The sequence below is a fragment of the Oncorhynchus nerka genome, linkage group LG23 (genome assembly GCF_034236695.1).
Source record: "Oncorhynchus nerka isolate Pitt River linkage group LG23, Oner_Uvic_2.0, whole genome shotgun sequence".
In the NCBI taxonomy this organism is placed as follows: domain Eukaryota; kingdom Metazoa; phylum Chordata; class Actinopteri; order Salmoniformes; family Salmonidae; genus Oncorhynchus; species Oncorhynchus nerka.
In genome coordinates, this window is record NC_088418.1 from 55,971,053 (window position 1) to 55,994,687 (window position 23,635).

Here is a 23,635-nt window from a genome sequence, read left to right on the forward strand (position 1 = left end):
TAAACATAGATCCCCTTCTGTCAAATAAACCCATTTATTTACTTGATAATGTCTCTCTCATTGATTTGGTGAAAGTTATAGTGTAGCCTACTCATCAGTGCCTTTTTAATTTTATGGTAATGCTTGGATAAATGTTGAAACAGTTCTACATTCTACATATGTAATTTTTTGTAGAGTTTCTTAACAGCATGTCATTATTCCCTCTGGGTTGATGTGAGTTGCATAAGACTGTAGCAGCATTGCTACTGGTGCAATAACGTCTCTGATTTTGCGTAACAGCCTAACAGATGGAAATTGAATTGGTCGGTCAGCCTGCTAGATTGCATTTATTGCAGTAGTTTTTTGCTCTTCTCAACTAAATGGAGTTAAATTCGTGATAATTACAACACAGTTACACAATGTATTATATTACTTGATGAACTGATAACTGCCTAGGCCTACCTGCTTGTGTAATTTCCATAACTACATTTACGTTTGCAAACCAACTTAAATGAAATGTACATCTCAGCAGTCTAGCATACCTGTTAAAGTTATTAGTCTGAAAAATAAATAGACGATTTTAGCATTCACGTAGGATATGCGCTTTGAGATGGTGCACCACAAAGCATACGTGTCCTTGTGAGAGTGAATGAGCAACAGGAGAGGGAATGACACGGAGACAGAACACAGCAAAGAACATGACATCATGCAGTGATATCAGTGAGAAAGGACATATCTCCTGCACATTGCAATCCACACACAGGCGTATACTGTCCAACTTTATTTATAAGAAACCATACAAGTGTGTAACATGCACACAATGGAATGCATAATGCATTTTGTAACAGCCTGTGGTAAATATTGGTTTGTATATAGTTGTAGAGGAAGGGTATTGTGGTTTCCGAAAGTTGAATGGTCAACTTGATCAAATATGGCCATGAAGAGTGATTTATCTGTCCTGTCCATGTGAATGTCTTGGAATGAAGCTGTATGACTTTCTAACTTCCTCTGATCTTTACCAAACGAGGGCATTTGCATCCTCCTCTTTTACAGCTTGCTTTCTCTCTTCTCTTTTTTTCTCTTGCATGTTTGTCTATCATCCTCCGACCATCGCTTGCCCGTCCTCTCTCTCCCTCTCTCCCTCTGTCATTCTATCTGTCACTGTTGATCCCTGTGGTCGCTCGTAGACATCTCTATCAGTCTCCTTGCTGTGGTCGTGGGTTTCTGTGGACTCGCCCTGTTGGTAGTCTCTCTCTTTGTCTTTTGGAAGCTGTGCTGGCCCATCTGGAGGAGCAAGGCCCTCTCGTCCCACGTCGACAATGTCCCCCGGGTCGGGCTCCCCGAGGCCCCTCCGCCGCCCCCCCAGCCCGTCACACCCCTCCAAAAGGTGGCACCAATGGAAGAGGAGAAGAAGCCTGTGCCAGTGGTGAAGGTGAACGGGCGTTGCAGCTCCGTGAAGCTGCTAGAGGCGGCCATGAAGATCAGCCAGACATCCCCAGACATCCCTGCTGAGGTGCAGACAGCTCTCAGGGAGAGGCTGGGCCAACAGGCCAAGATTCAGAGGCAGACCACCGACCCCACCTCGTCCTCCAGGTAACATTATTGGACCTCTCCCAGAGTAGTGTCCCAGTCACTTTCCTGTCACTAGGTCTCAACATTCTGTTGTTATACATTTTTGGTGGCACTGGTTCCAAGGATTTCTGTGTTATGGTATGTCATATGCATGCACAGAGCTGTGCACACATATAGCAAAGGCAGCGGAGGCTGCTCAGGGGAGGATGGCTCATACTAATCGCTCCAGCCATTACCACAGGCCCGTCCTCCCCAATTAAGGTGCCACCAACCTCCTGTGAGTGAAGGTTATGAACATGATGCTTTCAAACAAGTGACATCAAGTGACAAATGATAACACTTGAACCTTACACATCAAGTATAGCCATGACAAATATCAATAAGACAGTTCAGGAGAATTTGTGACGAATGACCTTAAACTGGATGCTCAGTAGATGACCTGAAGGAACATCTCCCATGGTGCTTGTCAACAGGGCGACAGCACGCCCCCTTGCTCCTCACACACACAGAAACCCTGTAATCACCCCAGGTCACATCTTGTTTTGGGCGGGCGTGAGTCACGCTGCCATGGCAACAGCGGTAAGCACCCCGGTATTGAAACAATCAGCTGCTCTTCTCTTTGTTTTCGGGGACTGTGTTTAAACGAGCGCGTCTGTAATTAGCGCCGCCGCAGGTTGAGAACTGACGTGCTGCAAGGCGCTCGTCCGACTGAGACCCACTGAGCAGCTGCACTCCATCTTCTGCAGGAAGCCATTATTGACACTTGCTTTAGTTTGTCATTAGGAACGTTGATGCAATTTATAGAGCCTGGCGCTTTTCATGAATTACACACTGACGAAGGGGCAGAAAGGGATAATTAAATAGTGTCTCATCACTTTTTGAGTTGAATCTCCCTCAGATGCTCTTGCAAGCTTTTCATCTAGGGGAAAAAAAGAACATAAGGAAAGATTCAAAGAAGGAGAGGACTTGTTGTATATGATTGAAAAGTATGATCAATAAAGTTAATGGCAGGTCTATCATCATGTTACTGTTTATCTCTTGAAAGTATGTTTCCCAGTGCTCTCAGAGTAAGACACTTAAAAACCTTTTACTGCAGTGGGCTAAATCAGGGACACAGAGAGTGTTTTTTGGTAGTCTTATACAAATATAACTTGAAACAAAAGTATAGACCTCACACACATGGTTATGGACTTTAAAAAAAGAAGACACCTGTACCATGTCAGATATAGAGTTGAAATGCATTCAGTTTTGAGTTTGAATCCTAATATTACACTTGATATGCATCATATAAGACTGAAATATAACACAACTGTTTGACATAGAAACACCAGATTTTCAGCTGTTGAATTTTTTTAACATTAATTATTAATTAGGAAATTATGAAAAATATGAATAATATTCCACCCATAAGGCCACTAGGTCATTTGACTGCAGGAAAGGACTACAAATATCTAAATATACATGTACCAGTCCGGCTGAATCTGAAGCATGAATCTATAATTTTCAATACAAACCATCACAATCACGACACAAGTAAGGACTGGATCTATAGTACATCCAAGTAATTAGGAATCATTTGATGATGATACCCTGCATGAATGCATCAATTTTAGGAGACGTGGATAACGTATTCATGCGAGACGAGGTGGGAGGAGACGCTTGGTGTCACTCTGGCCTTCAGGGCAAAACTATGAGGCTTTGCAACCATGTGACTTGCAGAGCGGGTGATTACCATGGAGAAGAGCAACAGATACATTCTTTTAACATCGATCCTCTCCGACAGCTACATCAGTATTCACTGCTCAAGCATTGTGCAGACACATTCTAAACAGGCAATGTCCAAGGGCAAGGGCAAAGTCAGAGAGAGAGAGAGTCTTGTTCAGAATGTACTGGTCTACTCAAATTGTGAATTTCAGACATTCCTCCACCAATCTCTGATAAAATGCTACAGAGCAGTATATATCAGTACATCACCTCATCATATGTTACATCCATAAACAGCACCAGGTGGTATGAGACTGGGGATTTGTCATGCTGTTTTATTACTGTATGATTTACCTCCCTGTGAGAGATTAAGATTTTGACATTTTCATTGGTAACTTTTTTTACGGGCGGAAACAGATCTCTGACACCTGCAAGAAGTACCATATTTTGGAGCCTCCTGGGTGGCACAGCGGTCTAAGGCACTGCATCTCAGTGCTAGAGGTGTTAAATTAAAAATAAAAATAAACATTTAGCAGATGCTCTTATCCAGAGTAACTTAAAGTAGTGAATGTATACATTCTTGTACTTTTCCTCATACTAGTCACCCATGGGAATCAAACCCACAACCCTGGCATTGCAAGTGCCATGCTCTACCAACTGAGCACAGGTTCAATGTGAGTATTGAGATTGAGAGCCCATCCCTGATCCTATAAGATTGAGAAAGTGGAGGACAGAAAAATTGTTATCTTATGGAAGAAAATAATGAATGTGGCGGATTAATGTGATCTTCTTATTGGCGTCAGTGGGGGGGTAGGAGTTATCAGTTGCTAGGTGACAACCGGGAGAAGTACAGAACAGTGGTTTGCTCAAAGTATGTAAGTCATTATCAGTAGATGGACCTGGGCTCAAGGTATCCCAGGTAATGTTATTTTCCAAAAGAAGTCCTGTGAAAAACAACTCACTCAGTCACGTAGCTTCTGAGCTTCGTAAGAGTTCAATCATAAAGTAACTACATCACTACTGCTGGGGCGGCAGGGTAGCCTAGTGGTTAGAGCGTTCACATCCCTGAGCTGACAAGGTACAAATCTGTCGCTCTACCCCTGAACAGGCAGTTAACCCACTGTTCCTAGGCCGTCATTGAAAATAAGAATTTGTTCTTAACTGACTTGCCTAGTTGAATAAAGGTCAAATAAAAACTTTAAAGCCAGTAACATCTTTCTCGTTAATGCTGAGAGAATGGATTAACAACATTAAAGTGCAAAAAATAATCTCAACAAACATTTTCCTACCAACAGTAAAACTAGAACTACAAGAAGAAGCAAGGAATTGTAAAAACACCAATGAAGTAAACTAGTTTCATCAACAAGAAAAAATAATGGCTGCCACCCCTGTCAAACAGATAGAAATGTTGTCAATCTTTAGTACATTTCACCTATAGCTGCCGTTTCCATTACACGTCTCAATGTGTTGTTATTGTTGCGACATTGCTTTTGTCTAATAACCCTGGGTCAATGGAAACCTGCGTATTGAAAGGTACCAGGAACCGTAGATGACTGATCTCCTTTTTCAACAGGCACAATTCATTCCGCCGCCATCTGCCTCGCCAGATGAACGTGACGAGTGTGGACTTCAGCATGGACACGCTCCCCATCCGCCAGTCGTCCACCGTAAGCATCGGCCGCATCAAGCCCGAGCTCTACAAGCAGAAGTCTGTGGACTCCGAGGACGGGACCCAGGAGCCGGTGGAGACGTGCGGTAAGCTGAGCTTCTCCCTGCTCTACGACTACGAGGAACAGGCGCTGGTGGTCACGATCCTCAAGGCCCTGGAACTGCCGGCCAAGGACTTCACTGGCACCTCCGACCCTTACGTCAAGATCTATCTGCTGCCAGAGAGGCAGAAGAAGTTCCAGACGCGTGTCCACCGCAAGACGCTCAACCCCACGTTCGACGAGGCCTTCTGCTTCCCCGTGGAGTACGACCAGCTGTGCAACCGCAAACTGCACTTCAGTGTCTACGACTTTGACCGCTTCACCAGCCACGACATGATCGGCGAGGTGGTGGTGGACAACCTCTTTGAGCTCTCCGACCTCTCGAGGGAGGCAGTGGTGTGGAAGGACATTCACGCTGCGACCACGGTGAGTGGGCTGGGCCTCAGCTAGTTGAGATAGGTGTAGTACATGGAGTATATCAGTATGTGTGGAGATCATTGGATCAGTGATCTCAACAACTGATGGCTCTGTAGGTCGTAACTGTAAGTCGCTCTGGATAAGAGCGTCCGCTAAATGACTCAAAATGTCAATGTCAATGATGGTGGAGTAGATGTCAGGGTGGAGCTGTGGTCAGTCTGCCGTAGTTAACATTTGCATAGTTTCTGATGGGGTCGTGCACTGCACATAATCTGATTTATTTAAGGAAACACTTGACATTTTCAAGTCTCTGTGAATTATTTGATTGGATAAGGTTTTAAGTCCTGGAATCATCCGCACTGTATTACATGACTGGTAAATTGCATGTGTTGTATAACCTCATTTCCAGGAGCAGTGAATTTAGAATCCAAGCACCCACACAACACCTCCGAAAACTGAAGTACACACTGTAGACTTAAATATAGCCACGGGCACAATTCTCCTTTGTTCCTCACCTTTATCCCTTCACTGACATACTTGGGAATGATAGTGCAGTTTTATCTGGGCCCACACAATTCTTACGCCTCGGTAGCTTTATCACAGTTTGTTTACTCAACAGCTTCTGTTTATGAATATTATTGTGTGTTTTGGTGGTATTTATTGTGTCTAATGGTCATGGAGATGGATTAATGGTTAATTAATCAGTTGATCTCTGAACGGTATACTGTGGAAAACAGAACAAGAGTGAATCAACTTGAAAGAAAGTGCACTGTGGATTTCAGATTAATCATCAAGAGCACAATTGAGCCCTAACCTCTACAGGTACTATTTGACTCTGGCCAACAAAGTTACACCAGTTTCTTTCACATTATATAGGCAGGTTTAGGTGAGTTTAAAGAAGTCTGGGTTTTAAGCCATTGGAGGGGGACTGGCTGGACATTGATGCAGTTATCCCATGTCAACAGCCATGGTGTTTACCTCAATGTGTAGTCTGTCTCCAGGAAGTTTGTAAGTGTTACATAATGTTTACTGTGTGCTGCGAGGAAATTACACTTTCAAAATCTTGAGCATCCATACAGACATCAAGTTTACTCGTACTTTGACTGTGGTTGATAGTGTTGATTATGAAAGCTACAATTGAGCTGGGCTATTGAATATAATGTGAGACTTCTTTCAAGATTGCCTACAACAGAAGAAAAATGTAACAATTATTGTAAATATTCAAAGATCTATTTTGTCTCCCTACGTTGTTGTTAATTGTTAGACATATATTTTGTCTGGTGTTTGGTTGTTATTTATGTCTCTCTTGGGATCATTTTATCTCACCTTCCTGTGTTGATTTAGTTTATGTCTCTGGGCAATTACATTGCCTGAACTGCCGTCCAACAGAGGGGAAGGAGGATAAGGATGTTTGAATGGATAATGACTCATAGCAAATGCAGTTTGCCATACATTTTATTTTGACAGTGTTTCATTCCACCTTTTTTAAATTTACATTAACGAGAGTCCTTTTAAAAGTGTCTTCCTTTATGCAATGTATTTGGAGATGACCATTTACGGTGACTTTACTCGTCACTGTCTGACAACAATAAATTGATCATGTCGTGCTCTGGTGTACCAAAGTAGTGTGTACTTTGTGTTACCTACTTCCTTGAATTCTCTAAAAAAAATTGTATGCAACTACATATGAACAGAAAAAACACAGGAAAATCAGTGGTTAGCCTAATTCGAAAAACCCTCTGTGTATTTACACTTCAAGCAATTTTAAATTTAATGTGGAAGCAAAATTGCACAAAGTAATTTGTCACAACAAATGACATTAATATGCCTCACATTCAGCTGAAGATTATTATGTATTGTATTTCAAAACCTATTTCCCTGGGCTAGATTGATGTCTTTTTATGCATGTGACCCTTTGTGTCAATTGCATGGGTAGAAACCAGGCAGGGTAATGGGAGGGGCGTCAATGCCTAAAACAACCTATGACCTGCCTATGAGGGTCACGGTTTGAGACGTTGAGTTTTTCCCGCCTTGCAGCTGTTTGTGTGGGTGTCTGTGCTGAGATTGAAAGTACGGGACACAAAGTTAGTCAGAGCTCACAATGGTTAGGTGGGTGGGGGTGGTGCTTTGGAACACACCATGGATGGAGGTCTGGGGGGTTATTGACACTGTTTTGATATGCAGAACTTCTAGGGCTGGGAAGGCATCCTCTGTTTCACGTTATATTTTTATTGTGAAACTCCTGCATGTCAATACATTGATGACACTGGAAGACTGCACCAACATATCTCAAGTAAAGATTCTGTCCATGGAGAACAACTCTTATGCCACCCTTATTCTAAGTCTATTTTTATATGGTGACATTCTGTGAGAACACACAGATCGATTTCTAACTACAATCTTAGAAAAAAGGTGCTATCTACCTAAAATATTTATTTGGCTGTCCCCATAGGAGAACACTTTGAAGAACCATTTTTGTACCAGGTAGAACCCTATTGGGTTATATGTAGAACCCTTTCCCCGGAGAGTTTTACATTGGACCCCACAGAGTTTTACCGAGAACCAAAAAGGGTTCGACCAGGAACCAATAAGGGCTCTCCTATGGGGCCAGCCAAAGAACCCTTTTGGAACCCTTTTTTTCTAAGAGTGTATGTAAACACACTAAACAAACATCCGTGCTCTAGTGAGATGCCTCCCAGTCAGTCCTCTGTGTTCTCTGGTTGGCCAATCAAATCTTATCTCTGGAGTGCTTTTTATTAACTCTGATTAGGTATCAATACAAGCACACCACGTCAGTACATGTTCTTCTTCATGTTCTTCTCTTTCAAGTCAGTCCATCTGATGCTGTTTGCTCAGACTACAGTAGTGCTCCAGTCTAAACTGATCCATAAACACATTGTTTTTTGAGGTGATTCCTCATGACACTAGAGCCAAAAAAAAGACCATGACTTTGGGGATTTTCACGAAATGTAATCCATAGAATTGGTCCTTTGTAGTATCCTAAAGCATAAATGAGAAATAAGTAATTGAAGTTTGAACATTTGTGACATTTTTGCCTTACCCAGGCCTCCTTTAAGACTCCATAGTGTTTCATCTGTAGGTGCTACAAAGCTCAAATTGGTGTCACATGAAGCTTTACAACTTTCTCTGTAATATGAGTAGTATTTTGTATATAGTGTATATTAACAATAATAATAATTTACATACATTTATGAATATTGAAAAATACAAACATGAATATTGCAAATATAAAACTATTGATTTGGCAAATGTTTCTATATATATATATATATATATGCGCTCTACGGATATACCAAAGTTCCAGAGTGGGATCTTTGTTAGTTTTAAAGTTATTGTCCATTTTATACAGAGACATTGTCATAGAGGCAATGTAACCAGGGTTCTAAATAAATAAATACAAATGTTGGTCCTTGCATCTTAAAAAGTTAGGAGCATCACATTAAAATTTAGAGTACCAGAAAATATGATTTTAAAAGCCTTCACAGCCTTTAGTGAGCCTATTTGAATTCTAACTACTTTTGAATCACATATTGTACCCTACAAACTAATATGTAACTATGGAAATACATTTCTTTATGATAAAGGATAAAATGTTGATACAAATATTATAATATAAATATTAGGTTTCTACATTGTGTAAAAAGCACGTTTTCCTATGGAGATGCTCTTTAATGTCAGTGACTTTCAGTGCTGACTTTTAAAAAAAAAAAATGTATTTCACCTTTATTTAACCAGGTAGGCTAGTTGAGAACAAGTTCTCATTTGCAACTGCGACCTGGCCAAGATAAAGCATAGCAGTGTGAACAGACAACACAGAGTTACACATGGAGTAAACAATTAACAAGTCAATAACAGTAGAAAAAAAGGGGGGAGTCTATATACAATGTGTGCAAAAGGCAGGAGGTAGGCGAATAATTACAATTTTGCAGATTAACACTGGAGTGATAAATGATCAGATGGTCATGTACAGGTAGAGATATTGGTGTGCAAAAGAGCAGAAAAGTAAATAAATAAAACAGTATGGGGATGAGGTAGGTGAAAATGGGTGGGCTATTTACCAATAGACTATGTACAGCTGCAGCGATCGGTTAGCTGCTCAGATAGCTGATGTTTGAAGTTGGTGAGGGAGATAAAAGTCTCCAACTTCAGCTATTTTTGCAATTCGTTCCAGTCACAGGCAGCAGAGTACTGGAACGAAAGGCGGCCGAATGAGGTATTGGCTTTAGGGATGATCAATGAGATACACTTGCTGGAGCGCGTGCTACGGATGGGTGTTGCCATCGTGACCAGTGAACTGAGATAAGGCGGAGCTTTACCTAGCATGGACTTGTAGATGACCTGGAGCCAGTGGGTCTGGCGACGAATATGTAGCGAGGGCCAGCCGACTAGAGCATACAAATGGACTCTTGATTTGATTTTCGATTGGAGATGTTTGATATGAGTCTGGAAGGAGAGTTTGCAGTCTAGCCAGACACCTAGGTACTTATAGATGTCCACATATTCAAGGTCGGAACCATCCAGGGTGGTGATGCTAGTCGGGCATGCGGGTGCAGGCAGCGATCGGTTGAAAAGCATGCATTTGGTTTTACTAGCGTTTAAGAGCAGTTGGAGGCCACGGAAGGAGTGTTGTATGGCATTGAAGCTCGTTTGGAGGTTAGATAGCACAGTGTCCAATGACGGGCCGAAAGTATATAGAATGGTGTCGTCTGCGTAGAGGTGGATCAGGGAATCGCCCGCAGCAAGAGCAACATCATTGATATATACAGAGAAAAGAGTCGGCCCGAGAATTGAACCCTGTGGCACCCCCATAGAGACTGCCAGAGGACCGGACAGCATGCCCTCCGATTTGACACACTGAACTCTGTCTGCAAAGTAATTGGTGAACCAGGCAAGGCAGTCATCCGAAAAACCGAGGCTACTGAGTCTGCCGATAAGAATATGGTGATTGACAGAGTCGAAGGCCTTGGCAAGGTCGATGAAGACGGCTGCACAGTACTGTCTTTTATCGATGGCGGTTATGATATCGTTTAGTACCTTGAGTGTGGCTGAGGTGCACCCGTGACCGGCTCGGAAACCAGATTGCACAGCGGAGAAGGTACGGTGGGATTCGAGATGGTCAGTGACCTGTTTGTTGACTTGGCTTTCGAAGACCTTAGATAGGCAGGGCAGGATGGATATAGGTCTGTAACAGTTTGGGTCCAGGGTGTCTCCCCCTTTGAAGAGGGGGTTGACTGCGGCAGCTTTCCAATACTTGGGGATCTCGGACGATATGAAAGAGAGGTTGAACAGGCTGGTAATAGGGGTTGCGACAATGGCGGCGGATAGTTTCAGAAATAGAGGGTCCAGATTGTCAAGCCCAGCTGATTTGTACGGGTCCAGGTTTTGGAGCTCTTTCAGAACATCTGCTATCTGGATTTGGGTAAAAGAGAACCTGGAGAGGCTTGGGTGAGGAGCTGCGGGGGGGGCGGAGCTGTTGGCCGAGGTTGGAGAAGCCAGGCGGAAGGCATATCTGCATATCTGTCATTTATTGCTATGATCATTGATCTCCTAAAGAAGCTAAAGAAGCTAACCCGTTTCCATTCTTTCTGTGTCCCCAAATGTTTGGATATACTGGTAAAGTTACCAGGCTGTTAGCTAGCTAGCTAATGAGGTAACATTACTGAACACGGTGTTAACGGCCTGTGAGTAGTTTAAGAACGGCCCACAACATGGGGGGCGTTCATCTGCCCAGGTGTTAACGATGCATGCCAGACCATTCAACGCCTGGATAGGTATTTTACGTATCAGTTTATCACATCATTATGTTATAATAATCTGGTGCCCGACGGAACATTCGACGACGTGACACGCAACGATTGGTTGATGCATGCAACGTCTGAGCATCGTTAATGAATACCAAATGCGGCCCGCCAATGGAGCTGCATCGCCAAAGCGCAATAGAAGGAACAAAATGTAGCATCGGTAATACGGGTCACAACTTTTAAACGGTTTGGGCTAGAGACAAGCAGTTTTCTCTGGAGTAATGATGCAATCAACACGGTCACAAACCTCTAGGACACTCGGAAGCAGCGGAACAGATTATTTTCTAGGAGCACTGGTGCTCCCAAATTAAAATTAGCACAGCAAAATATTTAGAAGTGGTAGCGCTTTAAAACCCTTAATGTGACCAATCACAATCCTCATTTTACTTGTATCTTTGCACATCCTGCGAATCACTAGCAGAGGGCGACCATTTTGAATACACAATCATTGAATACGATTGGATTTGTTCTAGTTTCGTCACCCATTGTAAGAAAATGTTCTCTCTCAGTTTTTAGGACACCTCTTTGTTTAAAGCAATTTGCGCTAATTGCTTTCCTAAAATAGTTATTCTACAGCAACAGCGCCCTTTCCTTGATGCAGTGTTGCCCTTGTCTTTCTCCAGGAGAGTGTGGATCTGGGGGAGATCATGTACTCTCTATGCTACCTGCCCACAGCAGGAAGGATGACCCTGACCGTCATCAAGTGCCGGAACCTCAAAGCCATGGACATCACTGGCTCCTCAGGTAACAACAATACAAAACTGACAGCCATGTAGGCTGGGCCTTAAAACATTATGGTTTTCTGAATAACAATGAGGGACAACTGTAAATGATGGTAAAAAAATCAAGTCAAAATAAAACATAATAAAGTCAGTTTGAATGACACTGAGGGGCAGAGTTTTTACAGTTAATGCCGGTTTGCCTGCGGCTGATGCTGTGCAGGTGTTTGTACACATGCATATACACACACTCTCATTCAAATACACACATACACGGGGATACACATATGTAAACAGTGCCAGACAAGCACTCAAACATATACAGTTGGCCTTGCTGTTATGATTTCAGTTGTCCTTGATGTCCATTGTTGTTTTCTTTTTTCTCATGAGTTCATTTTCTTGGTTGTTGGTGCATTGGGGGATTCTTGGGGGTGGGGAATGGAATTAATTAAATGTTTTATTATTAATTTTATTTATTTTTTCTGTGGAGGGGGTACTGTAGGAGGGGTCTCGGAGCATTCGCGTCCCCTTTTTTTTGCCACTGTGGGAGATCTGTCGACGTGCCCTTGAGCAGGGCGTTGACCCTAGATGCCTCTGTGTGTCACTCTGAATGGGAGTCTGTTGGATGACTGGTATGATGTAGTTGTTGAGTGGCTTCACTGCAAGTATATTGTATGTTTTGGATATTCAATAAAATAAAATAAATAACAAAACAAGTATATATAATAAACTGTTAAGCTCTAAAAGAGCAAGCAAAGAATCAAAAAACATAATTACGTCAGGCAACATGCTGTACCTTCGACAAGAGTAGTCAGGGAGATACTTCTTTCATGTGTTTTCACTGTTTGTGGTGAAATTGTAATAGAAGATACATTTTGACTTACCTTGTCAAAAAAAGATCACTGGATTTAGCCAAACTGAATAATTGAATGTAGCCATCAGTAGCTGTGTGTGGGTAAAATCACTGAGCAAGCCAAGCCTGTAAAAACGCCATATTACAACCCATGTTGTGATAATTGCGTTGTTTGCTCTATAACCCATGTGTTCATACACCACCATGATATATAATTAGGCCGCGACAACAAAAAGACAACAGTCACACAGTGGCGGAATAAATTCAACTACACATACATTAGTTTCACCATAAAACAGGAGAACAACATCTGTCTGCTGAAGTCCACAAAGCAAATATTTAATGTAACAAACAATTATATCACCTGCAGCATGATCAAGCAATGACATTTTTTTTTACAGTTATGAACAACTACTGATTTTAGAACCACAGTTACCACAGGTCAGCACAAAGACAACAGGAGCACTGCTTCTGCTATTCCAGCACCATTTCAACTTAAACATTTAAACATCCAATCAACAAGGCTCAATTTATATATGCTCAGTTTAATATACTGAAAACAAACTTAAAGATCTCAAAAACACTTTAGTCCAATCAATGTTGCTAAATATCATGTGGCAGTCCATGGTATTGATTTCTGTCTCTGTGTGTGTACGTGCATGTGCGCGCAGGTTAAACAAAGCATTTTGACTCACCCTACTTGTAGACTAGTTGAACGCCAATTAGGGTTGAATGGCAGGAACCCGGTTACTGAGATTTACCGCCCAAGCATGGAACATTTGCAAAATAGAGAGAAAATATGCAACCCTAACTCCAATGCCATCCTCCTCTCTTTCATGTTGGCAAATTGGTCTATGGCTCTGTCATACAATACACTTTATATTTTTGTTGTCATAGGCTAGCAGGCCTAGCTAGGTAGCCTAACTTCTTAGCATTGGCAACAATGAACCAGCTAAGTTAGCTAGCTAGTTAACCTGAGCCTACTAGGCTACATATTGAACTTCAATCGTCTCAGGCCAGTGGCACAACATATTCATTTATAGTTAGATCAGAATCGCCTTCGTAATCATTGGCCTGTACAGAGTCCAAATCACCATCTCGATCCATGGTTTAGGAAAGAGACGATTTAGCAACCTAGCTACTGCAGGATATCAACACCAGTAGACCAGAAACAGACAAGTTTTTCTGAAAATAACGTTCTGCTTCGGAAGTGATTTGATTGGTCTAAAGCCAAATCTAAACTGGCCTCCCTTGGGGGGTGTTTTTCTGCACCAGGACAACCCACAGTTGAGCTCAATGTTATCAAGGGAGGCCAATTGCTTGCTGGCATCAATCAAATGCTACGGCGGCCACATGTTATACTCTTTTGGTCCAGACAGCATCAGATACATGGGCTACACATACTGAGACAGAGGGGTGCTGTTTTCCTATCTCTGATGATTTCTTCAGTGAGATTCAGCAACTTGCGAATTGATGGAAAATGATAACCGAGAGAGACGAAAGATAAATTATTGATATTTGCATTTTTCATTGGTCAAATATTTTGGGAAGCCTGCCTTCCCTTGGCATCCATGAATACACGCCACTGGTTGCCATTACCTGCAATCTACACGACTGACTTCATGGAGATGTTATTTGTGGCACACAGATCCCTATGTAAAGGTTTCCCTGCTCTGTGACGGACGGAGGCTGAAGAAGCGGAAAACTACCACCAAGAAAAGCACACTGAACCCGGTGTACAATGAGGCCATCATCTTTGACATCCCCCCAGAGAACGTGGAACAGGTCAGCCTGTCCATCATGGTGATGGATTATGACCGGTGAGTGACACCACACTAAATACAACACCCACAATTCAACACATATGGTGGTCATAAACATGCTTGTACAGTACACACGTACACTGAGTATATAAAACATTAAGAATACCTGCTCTTTCCATCACATAGACTGACCAGGTGAATCCAGGTGAAAGCTATGATCCCTTATTCGATGTCACTGTTAAATCCACTTCAATCAGTGTAGATGAAGGGGAGGAGACACGTTAAAGAGGGATTGTTAAGCCTTGAGACAATTGAGACATGGCTGTGTGCCATTTAGAGGGTGAAAGATTTAAGTGCATTTGAACAGGGTATGGTAGTAGGTGCCAGATGCACCGGTTTGTGTTAAGAACTGCAATGCTGCCGTTTTTTTCACACTCAACAGTTTCCTGTGTGTATCAAGAATGGTCCACCACCCAAAGGACATCCAGCAAACTTGACACAACTGTGAGATGTATTGGAGTGAACTTGGCCCAGCATCCCTGTGGAATGCTTTTGACACCTTAGAGTCCATGCCTCCAACGAATTGAGGCTGTTCTGAGTGCAAAAGAGAGGGGGGTGCGCAACTCAATATTAAGGTGTTCTTAATGTTTGGTATACTCAGTGTATATAGTCAACAAACAAGTACTTGTTTTTTAAAAACATTTACATTGAAGGTGGAATGAGTAATGTTCTAACTTTGAGTTGAACTTGAACTCAGGTGAACTTCATCAACAGAACTTTTCACTCAAATCCTGCAAGCGCCGCTATACAATATAATCATGACCACTTACCAGAATGTTCAGGAGCCACATAATTCACTGTAATTAACCAAACCTAGGTTTAGAATTATTTAATCAAACTAGCACTCAGCTTTTAGGTGTCATACAGTGCCTTGCGAAAGTATTCAGCCCCCTTGAACTTTGCGACCTTTTGCCACATTTTAGGCTTCAAACATAAAGATATAAAACTGAATTTTTTTGTGAAGAATCAACAACAAGTAGGACACAATCATGAAGTGGAACGACATTTATTGGATATTTCCAAAAATGTTAACAAATCAAAAACTGAAAAATTGGGCGTGCAAAATTATTCAGCCCCCTTAAGTTAATACTTTGTAGCGCCACCTTTTGCTGCGATTACAGCTGTAAGTCGCTTGGGGTTGTCTCTATCAGTTTTGCACATCTAGAGACTGAATTTTTTTCCTATTCCTCCTTGCAAAACAGCTCGAGCTCAGTGAGGTTGCACGAGTGGAGAGCATTTGTGAACAGCAGTTTTCAGTTGTTTCCACAGATTCTCGATTGGATTCAGGTCTGGACTTTGACTTGGCCATTCTAACACCTGGATATGTTTATTTTTGAACCATTCCATTGTAGATTTTGCTTTATGTTTTGGATCATTGTCTTGTTGGAAGACAAATCTCCGTCCCAGTCTCAGGTCTTTTGCAGACTCCATCAGGTTTTATTCCAGAATGGTCCTGTATTTTGCTCCATCCATCTTCCCATCAATTGTAACCATCTTCCCTGTCCCTGCTGAAGAAAAGCAGGCCCAAATCATGATGCTGCCACCACCATGTTTGACAGTGGGGATGGTGTGTTCAGGGTGATGAGCTGTGTTGCTTTTACGCCAAACATAACGTTTTGCATTGTTGCCAAAAAGTTCAATTTTGGTTTCATCTGACCAGAGCACCTTCTTCCACATGTTTGGTGTGTCTCCCAGGTGGCTTGTGGCAAACTTTAAACGACACTTTTTATGGATATCTTTAAGAAATGGCTTTCTTCTTGCCACTCTTCCATAAAGGCCAGATTTGTGCAATATACGACTGATTGTTGTCCTATGGACAGAGTCTCCCACCTCAGCTGTAGATCTCTGCAGTTCATCCAGAGTGATCATGGGCCTCTTGGCTGCATCTCTGATCAGTCTTCTCCTTGTATGAGTTGAAAGTTTAGAGGGACGGCCAGGTCTTGGTAGATTTGCAGTGGTCTGATACTCCTTCCATTTCAATATTATCGCTTGCACAGTGCTCCTTGGGATGTTTAAAGCTTGGGAAATCTTTTTGTATCCAAATCCGGCTTTAAACTTCTTCACAACAGTATCTCGGACCTGCCTGGTGTGTTCCTTGTTCTTCATGATGCTCTCTGCGCTTTTAACGGACCTCTGAGACTATCACAGTGCAGGTGCATTTATACGGAGACTTGATTACACACAGGTGGATTGTATTTATCATCATTAGTCATTTAGGTCAACATTGGATCATTCAGAGATCCTCACTGAACTTCTGGAGAGAGTTTGCTGCACTGAAAGTAAAGGGGCTGAATAATTTTGCACGCCCAATTTTTCAGTATTTGATTTGTTAAAAAAGTTTGAAATATCCAATAAATGTCGTTCCACTTCATGATTGTGTCCACTTGTTGTTGATTCTTCACAAAAAAATACAGTTTTATATCTTTATGTTTGAAGCCTGAAATGTGGCAAAAGGTCGCAAAGTTCAAGGGGGCCGAATACTTTCGCAAGGCACTGTATATATTTTGTGCACTCAAGATATTGCATGTTTGTGTGTGTTTGCATAATGCCCACAGGGTGGGCCACAACGAGGTGATAGGTGTGTGTCGGACTGGGCCAGATGCTGAGGGCCTGGGGAGGTACCACTGGAACGAGATGCTGGCCTACCCACGCAAGCCCATTACTCACTGGCATGCCCTGGGAGAGGTAGAGGACTGTTCGTTTTTTTCCCTCAAAGTAAGAGGAGGTACAAGTCAATTGCAGGACTTTCCAGAGCTCCCACAATGCTTCGCTGCATCTCTCTGGTTTTCTGAGAGAGCAGATAAAGCCAGAGGTCTTGCAGCCAATCATAGAGCTTGAGGAAATAACCCTGTCAATTTCAACAGAGATGTGTAATAGTGCAGCATGACAAAGATGCAAGGATGTTGTCTGTACTAGAACAAAGACCAATTTGATTCTAGAAACTTAAGGGCTAGTTTGAACTAGAAGCATTTAAAGTAATTGGAGAGTTGGTGCCCTGATATCCACCCAGGATGGTTGGATGGGGTCACTAGCTCGATTTTTTTACGGTGTGTTCCCATAACTGGGAACCACATATTATAGTGGTGGGCCATCCCTTTTCTTTGCTCTTCAGGAGTAGTAGAGAATGTGAGTTTTAATAGCACAATCTATAAACAGTCTATGAACACAAGACGATATCCTTGAAAAATGCATGAAACATTCCAATCTTTATTATCCGGAGAAATACTTATTGACAGACGAGTAGTTGAATTTAGACCCATCGGTTGCATAGGGAAAAGACTTCACCTTGTGGTTGTGCATTAAACAAAGAGCCGTGTCATTCTATTTAGCTTGAACAAAGAAACAAGAACTGGAGGAGTACTCACCCTATAACATGGTCCTCCTCTAAATCTAAAATACCTGAAGGATATAAACATCTATTGTTAATGCTTTCTTGAATCCAGGTACTTTAGAAAATTGATATTAAAACACAAACCAATAGCAGCTTTGGAGACCTAGCCAACTCTTGTTGAACTAACCCTTGTTAAATGTCTGTTTTGTCCACAGTGGCCAGGAAGAGCGACAAGCTTTGAGAGCCAGGGGTCTTGTCCTTCCCCCAAACCTCCACAAACTCCATAGGAAACACGAATGGAACCATATGACCTGATAGCAGATTAACTAGATGTGTACAGCTGTAGTAACCACAATTCTGTCAGTTAAAGACAGAAATGTCCAGTGCCAAGGTTCGATTAGCATTATAGGTTGTGTTTAATCGTATAGGCCTATTGCATTAATCATCATCAATCAGGACTTTACATTACAGAGTTATGACACAAACAACATTGGCACTGAATTCATGTCTTGCAGGAAGGGTTAGCCTACTTTTAAGTTAAAGGCCCAGTGCAGCCAAAATTGGATTTTTCTGTTTTGTATCATTGTATAACAGCTGATGAAACTAACACTGTAAAAGTGTGATCACAATTCCTGAGAGTTGTTTGTTGGAAATACAATACATTTGGTTAATAGAACCAATGACAAAGAGAGTTCCAAACCTTTCTGCCAATTACAACTAGTTTTCAGTTTTCCCCTCCCCACTTAGACCACTCCCAGACAGTCCTTGTAAAATTATTGCTTGAGAAATAGTATTTATCTAAAAAGCCATTTTTATCATTTTTAATGGAAATCTATTACAGTAAGGTACTTATTTGTTACCCAGAAATGATTTGATATTGATATAAAAATGACTGCATTGGGCCTTTAAAAACATTCTATAATATGGCCTGATTTTGAAATGCGGTTATGGACCACACATGAGAATGCCTTGTTCGTGGAATCACAACATTTTACATTTAATGTGAATTTACAAATTTCCAAAGTTTGTGTCTTGAATAGTGTTATCCATGATGAATTTTCTAATTTAATCATTGCTTCAGGAACCTTTATCACATACCATTTACAGTATTATATTGCTTGACTGGAGTGGAAAATTAATCTTGGTTCGTACTATGGCATTAATCAACCAATGGTGTACTCCTCAGAGTAAACAGTTTGAATTATCAGAATTCGGTTTTCTGTCTTGTGCAAGCTATTCAGTATAGAGCTGTGAAAACAATTGATTTTACTTCTCAAGAGTTTTATTTCCATTGTACATCGTGAGAGGCACTTGGGTCCGAAAGGCATCATATCAGATAATAGCTTTGCAAAATGGAGATTTCATCCTCTCATTCCAATGGTATTGTATTTGTTTCCTGAATAGCAATTTATTACCACAATACTACCAGTGGGCATTAAGAGAACTAAACGTTGAACTAAACTTTGTAACATACTTCAACACTTTCTGGTTGATACATTTGCCCAAGGCATTCTGCTCCTCTCACAGTTATTTAGTGAGTTGCCATTTTCATTTGGGATGATGTGATACTAAAGGGCTAGGCTTGATTCTAAGACCACATGTCAACATAGACATACAGTAGACAAGCCAGTCAACTGTGCCCTGGGCGTAGCCACAGGGAACACAGATAACCTATCAACTCAAAGGGCTGGGAGAATGTCCAATCCCAGAGCATACAGTAGTTTGCCAGTGGCACATCACTAATGAATGCCAATTGATCCCATTTATTGAAAGAACATGGTGCATATCTCACCATATCACAAGTGGGTTGCAGATTCACTTGTCATAGGATCAACGAGAGTGCAATACATGGTAAGAGCAGCAGTATTCTCCCGTGGACAGACTACGTAAGATAAATGGTACCATAAATCTGTTAGGGGCAATGGGATGTGTCGACTAACAAGCAGAGTAGTTTAGGTACTTGGGTTTTTCATCACTGTTTTTTTGGGATGTATCAGGATTGGGAAAAGATGGAGAGTTTCCGTTTGCGAGGGTGTAGACTTCGCAAGTCGCGTTAGAAATTGTACTAACACGTCTCCCCCAAGAACTTAATCTGGATTAACTGAGATTAGAGCAACAGTAGCCACACAATGTAGCATAGTGTTTTCAACTCTTTTGTGGGAGATGAAAGTGAGACAAGCATTGAAGCAACAAAATGTTGAAAATTACAGTGCCTTCAGAATGTATTCACACCCCTTGATTTGTTGTGTTACAAAGTAGAATTAAGATGTATTTAATTGTCATTTTTTGTCAAAGATCTTAACGAAATACTCATGTCAAAGTAGAAAAAAATATAAGATTCGTAAAAAAGAAATGTAAAACACTATCTTGATTAGATAAGTATTTAACCACCTAAATCAATACATGTTAGAATCACCTTTGGCAGCAATTTACATCGGTGAGTCTTTCTGGGTAAGTTTCCATGGGCCCGATTCCAATTTAGGCATAATTTTCTTTCTTACACACAGCTTTCCTATGCACATCTCAGTAGTTAGTATTCAGACTTCCCTTATGAAGGTGCGTAACCAGCTTTGCAGGCATGGTTCCCTTGCGCATCTTGAATACATTTAATTTGACTGCTGAAAACCCTCCTACTTGCTGGCCAATGGAGTTTTGCGTGGAGTTTTCATTCAATCCTGCATCTTTGTATTGATTGGGTGTAAATTTGCAAAAATGTCTCTTTTCACTTTGTCATTAAGGGGCATTGTGTGTAGATGGGTGAATGTATTGTTTTTTAAATTAATATTGTATTCAGGCTGTAACACAACAAAAATGTGGAATTAGTCAAAGGGTATAAATACTTTCTGAAAGCACTGTATAAACAAAAAGTTTTCTTATTGATTGATACACATTTTAATTGCAAAAATGTTCCCACAGCTGCTACACTGAAGATTATAAGCATTTAAATCTCACTCAACGTAATTTGCTTCCGCCAGAACTCAATACACTCAGAAAAGCATGTCTGACCTCGTCACTTCTTAAGAACATTTCAGTGTCCAAGGTCATTTGTCTCTGAGACTTTGCCCAACATTTTATCTGTTACTGGAATTGATAGAGATCTTTATGATTGCTGAAATGCATTCTACTAATTAATCCAGAAAAGTAAAACCATGCAAATGAGATCAAACTCATTTATGATGGGTTTGAAGTAAGGTAATTTATTTTTTTAAGCTAATGGCTTTCCTTTTTTCTTTAAAATATCATCTTTGATGTGTATTTCACATGTGCCAAATATGATTTCAAATAGCAAAAAAAAAAAAAAGATTATTAAAATTGTCTCTGACAAATTAATATGGATATTTAGAAGAGTAATTTGTTCTAGTTGTGGAGACAAAAAAAGTGTTACGGGACAAAGGAAACAAACTTCCATCAATCACTATAAGGTTCTATCTGCAAAAAGATGATTCTGAGAATTGGTTTTAGTTCTGAACCCTCATTGTTTTGAATGGTATCAGCAATTTGGATCTTGAATTCTTTTGAACTTAACATGAATTGGAGTATTTCGAGTACTATATAGGAATTGAACAGAACAAGGCTATGTCAATAACTACATTTTGACTAAAATGCAGATAGAACATTATAGTCCGAAGCTCGCGATTTGTTTAATTTGAGTACATTTTTCTTTACAAGCAGGCCATTGTAAATGCATATGGCCTAGCCCCAGATTCCAATTGTAATTGTGTCTTCTGCAATCACTTTATGTAAAGCCTTATGAAATAAAGCCTTATGATATCGAGTTTAGTACTCAATCTGAAAACATTACTAGAATGAATTTCAGTTGCACATGTGAGTAATAATATGAAATAGTGATGGGCATATCAGAGTCTTTTCGGTGAGCCGAAACTCTCGGCTCCATTCACCTTGAAGAGCTGTTAATTTGGCTCCTAAATGGCTCTTCGTTCAGTAGTGCTTAAAAATGTATGAAAATTATTTTTACAAATCTAATGTAAAGGCTAGAAAGTTGCATACTGTTTTCTCAGATTGTAAAATGTGAGTAAAAAAAATAATAATTCCGAACAAAATGAAATTGAGAATTGAGCGTGGACCAGAGTAAGGCTTTGTCCTCACTACCTATTTGTTACTGCAGATAATCATAGTTTGCAGCTCATAAAGCAGCAGTATACAAATCAGGGAGGCAAATGAATGGCTCTTTCACAAATGTGATTCAGGTTCCTGACGTTCACCAAAAAGAGCCTTTCAAAAGAGCCGCTAGTTCGCGAATGACCTATCACTAATATGAACATAGACAATACTAAGGCTGTGTACTGTTCATTTATTTTGCGCATTAAAATAATAATGCTTCTGTTCCCAGGCTGGCCCCAATATAAAAACCATAAGTATTTGTACTTGTAGCATGCGAGTCAATATATTCAAGTAGTATAAGAATATCAAAGATCAAAGTTTCATGAATATATTATATAATATAGTATTTTATATTGCTAATATTTTACGTTTACATTTGTACATAGACCTCACAATGCGAATACTTGTATATATCTAAAGTTTACTTCTAAGAACATTTGTTGTTGAAAACTTGTTAAAATGTTACTGTGTATTTATATGGATCGTTTGGTGATAATTTGTACAGCTCAAGCTTGTGTTTTTGGGTGACTTTATACACATTCCGTATCAATTGTGGAATGATTTGTCATATTGTAAGCATATCTAAGGCAACCCTCTACTTTTTCGGGACACTCCATGCTTAGGAATTTAGCGCTTTTTAGCTGAGATTGTGTGCATAATGCTAACATCAATAGTATATTAAACAAGAACAGCAATTGTAACTATTTGTCATGAAATGTACAGTTTGTGATAACTTTTGTAACAATTTGCAGTAAACATTTGAAATATAATTTTACTTTATCTGTTTCATATGTATTTTAAATAAATAAACAAAGAATTCTTGTGAATTATTGCTGTCAGACATTTTCTGTGCTAAAAAATGTGTGGGTGTATTTGATTGACTGTGTGGTGGATGCATGAATCACTCAGTAGCCTCCTTTGGAAAATTACTCTGCCAAGCACAAAATGTCCCATAGGTATAGTGAGACTGCCCTTACGGAAAACGCAATTTGGTGAAAGAATTACCTAACAATGGATACGTACTGTAGTGACCTTAATCAAACACTTGGCAACCTCATATAGATTCGGACAGCTTGGTGTAATGGTTAAGGTGTTGGCTTGACAGTCGCTGGACCCGGGTTAGAGTCCCGGTCGGGGCTACCCCCTGAATTCACTTTAGCCCTTAAATTTAAGTCTGGACCTCAGTCAGTTCCACTGCTTGTTTTCAGTGTTCCTCTTTCATTGGCATACCAGGTGGGGCAATTCATTATCAGGTAGAACAGAAAACCAGCAGGTTCCGGACCTCGTAGTGTGAGTTTCATACCCCTGTGCTACAGTATGAAAGATGAGTGCATTTTTTTGTGCCAGTTTAAGAATAATTACTTCAATTCCCCTATAATACACGTCTCCATTATGTAACCCTGCAGAGTGGATATCTCTGCAGCTCTGTCGGTGTGTCCCAATAATATCTTCCTCCACCAATCCAATACTTTTAGGTTTGTGGGAAGTAGTGAACAAGTGCACACTTCAGGAAAAAGTAATTGGGACGCACATTACCTAGTGCCAAAAAGAGGTATATTCGCTAGTCACAACATATGCGGGTTA

The 23,635-nt window shown here is 40.7% G+C and overlaps 1 protein-coding gene across 1 annotated transcript; it reads left to right on the top strand.

Annotated features, from left to right (window-relative positions):
* The first annotated feature begins 1,287 nt into the window (after nucleotides 1–1,287).
* Nucleotides 1,288–22,878, top strand: LOC115107099 (synaptotagmin-10-like). The gene is made up of 6 exons (XM_029630483.2): nucleotides 1,288–1,572; nucleotides 4,829–5,390; nucleotides 11,827–11,947; nucleotides 14,424–14,595; nucleotides 17,154–17,283; nucleotides 18,145–22,878. Exons 1-6 carry the CDS (start codon nucleotides 1,376–1,378, stop codon nucleotides 18,214–18,216), a joined length of 1,254 nt encoding a protein of 417 aa, XP_029486343.2. The 5' UTR covers nucleotides 1,288–1,375; the 3' UTR covers nucleotides 18,217–22,878.
* Nucleotides 22,879–23,635: the final 757 nt, after the last annotated feature.

What these genes read in the sequence shown, in the direction of transcription:
- LOC115107099 (XM_029630483.2), top strand. Translation starts at nt 1,376, where the DNA reads ATGGAAGAGGAGAAGAAGCCTGTGCCAGTGGTGAAGGTGAACGGGCGT. An exon ending in GACCCCACCTCGTCCTCCAG is followed by an intron (nt 1,573 to 4,828) that starts GTAACATTATTG and finishes CTTTTTCAACAG; the next exon opens with GCACAATTCATTCCGCCGCC. An exon ending in GGACATCACTGGCTCCTCAG is followed by an intron (nt 11,948 to 14,423) that starts GTAACAACAATA and finishes TGTGGCACACAG; the next exon opens with ATCCCTATGTAAAGGTTTCC.